The sequence below is a fragment of the Lytechinus variegatus genome, chromosome 10, assembly GCF_018143015.1.
Source record: "Lytechinus variegatus isolate NC3 chromosome 10, Lvar_3.0, whole genome shotgun sequence".
Taxonomy (NCBI): domain Eukaryota; kingdom Metazoa; phylum Echinodermata; class Echinoidea; order Temnopleuroida; family Toxopneustidae; genus Lytechinus; species Lytechinus variegatus.
Window position 1 is genome coordinate 20799770 of NC_054749.1, and position 6465 is coordinate 20806234.

The 6465-nt window shown below is 39.2% G+C and overlaps 1 protein-coding gene across 1 annotated transcript; it reads right to left on the reverse strand.

Annotated features, from left to right (window-relative positions):
• Positions 1 to 262: 262 nt before the first annotated feature.
• On the reverse strand, positions 263 to 3476 carry LOC121422429. Its single transcript, XM_041617467.1, has 2 exons — positions 3104 to 3476; positions 263 to 412 (listed from the first exon to the last, which is right to left on the reverse strand). The coding sequence occupies exons 1-2, from the start codon at positions 3419 to 3421 to the stop codon at positions 263 to 265; spliced, it is 468 nt and encodes a 155-aa protein (XP_041473401.1). The 5' UTR covers positions 3422 to 3476.
• Between the last annotated feature and the right edge of the window lie 2989 nt (positions 3477 to 6465).

Consider the following 6465-nt stretch of genomic DNA (forward strand, 5'->3'; position numbering starts at 1 on the left):
ACTGCAACCAAGTTTGAACGTAGTCTTGGTTTGAGCCCCTGTAGTGCGAAAAAATCCTGAAAAACACCTTTTCATATATTTAGCGTTTGAAGGATATTGGATGAACTACCAAATGATAAAGGTGTGGATGATGTGATTATTAAGTCTTATTTTTGGAGATTTTTTTCAAATCTCATTTTTAACACAGTCACATGAGTCTATGGGGAAATAGTTAGTGGTGTGTGCCCTGTGGCGAAACCTTCGATTCTTGTATACCGCAATCTTACGGCTGGTAGAAGACAAGTCCCACAGCGCTGTAGCTGCATCGTGCATCGTAATACCTTCCGCTTGCGACGCAGTAAGTAAGTTGGTTGCACTTGCAGTTGAATTTGTTTTTAAACGCTTTCTTGCAAATGTCTCCGACTCTACATAGCTGTAACATTTAAAATAAATATAATAATAATAATAAGTTAAACATTACAAATAAAATGAAAGGGCTACAAGGGGGGGGGCAACTAAGGCACAAATTGGACTGAGGGGGCTTTAGTGCCCCAACCAACGTTTTTTCAGTAATCCTGTAAAAATTACTGTTTTTTGGCATCGTTATCTCTCATGAGAGAGATATACAGACAGATAGATAGATAGATAGATAGAGGGGAGAGAGGGGGACGGTGTAGAAAGGAGTGTGTGGAAGAGGAGGAGAAAAAGTAAACATGGTAAAGGGATAAGAAAAAAAGAACGAGAAGAGTAGTATTCAATCACAAATCAAAACAGAAAACAAAGCGGTGATCGTTATGTCATTATTGAAAAGAATAATAATGAAATAATTATATACTTGTATTTTTTCCGACTTTGGGCCTTGGTGTTGAAAACGGTGGATGAATAATATTGACAGTAAAAACTAAGAGTGTAAGTTTATTTTCCGTTCTACAATCCACCATAATTGTATTTCTGTGCTTTCTCTCTTCTACCTATACCCGTCACTCAACCTGATCATGGATTGAGGACGTCAATGTTTTCTGAAACCAATGGGCTAAAATGATTATAGCCTGCTCGTCACTTGGAATCTTCGCAACGATGCATCACCCGTAAGATTTCATCTCCCTAAAAAGATATGATCACAGTCGGAAGAAGTCAGGCATGATTTGGCCGAACCTACCGTGCCACCGCAAGGTGCGATGGCACATTGGCACACATAATCATTTCCAAAGACGCGGGTCAAAGATTACCCAATATTTTTATTTTTTAAAGAAATGTTGGGGTTTTTTTTGCACATGGTTACATTGTCCTTGAAGCGAAGGTGGAAATCCAAGTCTACATTCATGAAGCAAATTTTGATTTAATTATTCTCTATTTAGCGTGCATGGCATGGCATGGCGGTCATTGACATTTCCATGAGACCTAACACATTATCTAAGGTAGATGTGTACCTATCCTAGATAATTTTAAAGGTTGGTAATTAAAGATTCACTTATACTTAAGGCTTCATTCCAATTACGGTTGGGGGTTGTATTACTTTTTATATCTGAAATGGTCCGAGTCCATTAGGCTTCCCAATTTTCAAGTAAGAATATCTAGAACCACAGCTCTTTTAGCCCAATATCCCATTATTTGTCACAAGTCTCAAGTTTGTAAAAATGGCGAGATCGTAATTTTCTAAAGGCAATTGTGTGATTATTACACACGATGCAATACAAAGTGAGTCAGTTCGCGTGCTCCAGATATTGGACGTCAGATATGAAGCAACTTAAACAATGCTTACGTAAGGTTCGACGACCCCATTTATTAACACCCCTCCAAACCTCATTATGTCATGATTAGATATTGGAAACAATCATCTTTGCCACTTATGGAAACAATTATAACCACTACTAATTGGCACAAAATAGCTTCAATTAGGACGCAATCCGCGATCTGATGGCGACCATGCTATATTTTTAGATGAACCATTGCCCCCTCATCAGGGGAGTCTTTCACGGAGCTTATAAAAGATGATTTACGCTGACAGCTTTTCTAAGCTACCGAAATCATTTTTCATTTGATTGGCTGAGAGAAAGTTCCCGGGTAAAAATCTGTGAAAAAGCTCCTTCCATAAAATGCTTTCAGAGTCCTATGAGATATAGAAGAGCTGCTAATAAGCTCATTTATGAGCAGATTAATGGGTGATTGGCCAGTTTGAAGGTCGATGTGCTCTGTGAAGCTCATCGTTATTCGTGAAAACTACCTGACTACCTGTACATAAGTTCACGTCAATACACCGTCCGCGCAATTGAGCCCTAATGTTTGAGCCGATACTTGCCAAGCATGCCAACAAGAAAGTATAAGGCATGAATTCTCATAATTGCAAACTCGGAGTTGTTTTTAATAGTTCCCATGGATAACAAAACACACTTTAAAGGGCAATAAAAATATATTTAAAAAATGACTAAATAGAACAATAAAATAATTCTATACCAGACAAGAAAAATAATGAATATGGTATAACACAACAGTAATAATAGTGATATTAAGAATTTCGAATTGTCAATAATCTGGGATGAAGTCGAGGCCGTCCCCGATGCCACATTTTTCCCATCTTGGCCATGGCCACGGGCAGGGTCACGTGTATATAGTCTATGAGAGAACGTTTTCTCAAAGCGGCCTCGTGGCTCGGAAATACCAGCTTTGACTACGTCCCTGTCAAGAAATGAGATCCGTTTTAAGAGTTTCATTTTTATTCGTAGGCTATTGATGATTTTGATCATTCATCTGTCATATCCATTGAAACAACAATTTTCGTAAATATGGCTTAAAAATCAATATATTCCAAAGGACGTTATTGTTATATTATGGTCCCTAGTCATTCAGCTGAATCCTGGCTGGACCATTGTCACGTATTTTCTATCGAGTTGATCAATCAGAATAAATACGCGTTTATATTTTGTCTCCCAAATGCCTCATTCAAGTAATACTTCATGATACTTCATGGCCCGCTTCATGGTCTACAAATTATGCCACATTCTGGGTAAAGAGCAAGGCCAATTTTTCTGATTCAAGAAGTAAGCTGACAGCTCTTCAGGTAACCGTGGTAATAAACCTGGTAAGTCTCGAGTATATCTAGGAAAGATTGGCTATCAAAACTTACCATCAGGGTTGATGAGTAGTCTGTGATTGAGCGATCTAAATTGCTGATGCCGTCATATTTCTTATTCAAGCTCGCCCCTCTCCTGTCTCGTTCGTGGAAAGCTAAGAGTTGGTCCTGGGCGCTGAGTCCTTCACCGTCCCCCTCTCCTTCCCCGGTCGCACCGGCCGCCATCATCGGCATCTCATCTAGTCCTTCGAGCTCTTCGTCGCCCATGAGATCGGCGACGCCTTCAGCTTCATCGAAATCATTAGGGCAGCCTTGGACCAGGGAGATGAGGCTAAGGCTCAGGCATAGAAGTAGAGTGGTGATCGGTGACATGTTCAGGTGATGTAGTTTTCTTGTGGTTAACTCGTGATGTGAGAATGGGAGAAGCGTAGAGTGTCGAAGGTAACTGCTGCAAGTTATGTCTGTGGATTGAATGATAAAGACACATAGAAAGAAAGAGAGATAGAGAGAGAGAGAAAAAAGGAGGATATTATTAATTAAAGTAATAATTTCTGTTACGAAGCATTATTATATGCAAAGGGAAAAATTTATCGATCAAAACTCTATACGTCTTTACAGTTGCTGTGTGAACAAAACAAGTCTATAAACAACGGTGATCGATCGATTTCAACAGCATTTCATGTGATTAATAATACATTACTGGAAATGGTACTATTTTCTTCATGATGTGCCCTTGACAAAAATGGAAAATTGAAAATGCACAAAAGGTCGCAAGGAATATGAATTTTATGTATCTACCACAATTCTATGTCTATTTTGTAATAAACCTCAGAGAATGATGTCATAAGAGAGATGGTGCGAAATTCCAAACAGTTGAAACTGATACAATCAAATTTACTTATGACAAGCCATCTACGACATTTTGCTCATCATGAATGGTGTCACTTGCTTTCCATAGTTGAGATTTATCGGGGTCATTGGCCGCACCTTTTTCGATTTCTAAGTTCAAAGCAAAGTATCCCAGGTATCAAAGTATTTTAACTCCGACATAAGTTGCTTGTTGTCTCACCTTCTGTGTGCCTATACGTGTGAGTGGGAGTGTGTGTGTGTGTGTATGTGTGTGTGTGGGGGTGATTGTGCGTTTTTATGTTTAATGGGATCATGTTGGTTGACAGGTCATTATTTTGTAATGTAATAAACGTTTTTGTTCCAATATTTCGTGTATAACCAGGATAATATTGGGTATGTTTGTTTTTTTCTTTTTACATCATTTCCCTAAAAATGAAGCATCATTTTATTGATATGATATATCGTTATTTTCATCTTTCTTTGTGTTGATAAGCATTGTATTTTATGAATTGAATTATTCACACTAGGACTAACAGTTTCTAATCACACTATGATGTGTATAATATTATTTACATTTGGATAATAGTAATGATAATGACATGACGCAATATGTAACCCTTAATGTGTCTAAGCGCTGCATACTATTACCACGTTTATCCGGATACAAAAGGTTAAACTAGATATAAATAAGCAAATTTCAGAATCTTCATCTTCATAAAACTCGCATTTTCCAAATTGACGATAATACACAGTGATAATGTATTTAGCTTAAACTTGCAATGCCATTGACATCACCCTTTGTCGAGGATTGTGTGGAAAGTTTGTGGTGGTGGTGGTGATGTGTGTGTGTGTACGTTTTATGTATTCACCTTACATTCTGTTCTACCTTTTTTTCCCCGATACTTTCGCTCTCAGATTGCTGTGCCGTTCGTATTTGTTTTGTAATAAATATTCTTTTACTTTAAAACATTTTGATAATCATCATGCGTATTGAAAATTAAGAATGGTTATGCACGGGGGTTCCCATTCATCAACAAATATGAATAGTCGAGTAGGTCTATAGGGAAGTGCGCAAAAATAATAAGATCTTGTGATTTCTTATTTATTTTAGACCTACCCGATCATGGCATCACAGAAAATCATCACCTTCTTACTTCTCGTTGTTCTCCTTGGAATGGCAATAACATGTGTAATTGGTAATAGAAATGAGCGGGACAGCCAAGATGACCTTGCATTTCTGAAAGATCTTTCAAAGGTGGACCGGGATGTTTCCGAGGATCCCGGGGGGGGGGGGCCACTTACATTGGCGAGTGGATACCATGCGCGACCAAAAAAACACGTAAAAAGGATGTCCTTTTCACGATAGGGCACGTTACGTACGTAACGTGATAAGGGTGTCAAAAACACAAAAATAATGAAAAAAGGGTATCTATTTCGCTAGGAAAATTACGTGTTTAGGGTCGAATTTGCGGGGATGATAAAACAAAATTAAAATGTTTTATAAAGGATGTCCTTTTGCCCCAATACTACGTGTTTAGAGTCCTATTTGCGCGAGGTGTAGAAGGTGAGGTCGTACTAAACCAAATAAGGTAAAGCCGACGACCGAAGGACCCGTAACAATAAAACATTCCTGTACTTGTTTAGGGGTTCATTTCAGGGAATATTTGCCAAGAGTATCGTTTTGTTTTCAATACTTAAGGGTAGTGTTTCACACGCCAATACTTGTTAAGGGGTGCATTTTCAGAATATGGAAATTACGTGTTTAGGGTGCTTTTCGAGACCCCATGGTCGCGCATGGTATCCACTCGTGAATGGAAGTGGCCCCCCCGGGGAGCTATTATAGCTCCATGGTTATGCATAGTCCCCACTCGATGTATAGACCCGGTGTATAGATTTCGAACATACCTCAGATTGGTTGTAATATATCATTCACTCATGGTTCGTAAGGAAGCTCCGGGGGAAGGGGGTGATATGACATGATATCACTCGAGTTCCAAAGGGAACATGTTAGGCCCTAATTAGAGCGAATAAAACGAATCTGATTGCATCTATTCTTTCGCCGGGTTGAGAAACGCGTGGATGTGTCTTGAACGGTAAGGTTCGTTTGATCAGCACCTCAATCAGGTTGATCCTTCGAAGAATGGTATATAAAGCTGTAGTAAATTCAACTGGCAGGTCAAGCACCCGGGGGGGGCACTCAGTATATAATGCATAGTGGGTATGTGCCGCGGAGGGGACCCCCCTTTTTACACTCAAATTTCCGTTCCAATTAGGCATCAGAGCATTTTTGTCTTATTGAGAAAAAGAACAAAGAAAGCCGCTCCAAGGCATAGCGCCGGGGGGGCCACTTCCATTCAGTTCACGAGTGGATACCATGCGCGACCATGGGGTCTCGAAAAGCACCCTAAACACGTAATTTCCATTTTATGAAAATGCACCCTTAACAAGTATTGGCGTGTGAAACCCTACCCTTAACAAGTATTGGAAACAAAACGATACTCTTATTGGTAATATTCCCTGAAATGAACCCCTAAACAAGTACAGGAATGTTTTATTGTTACGGGTCC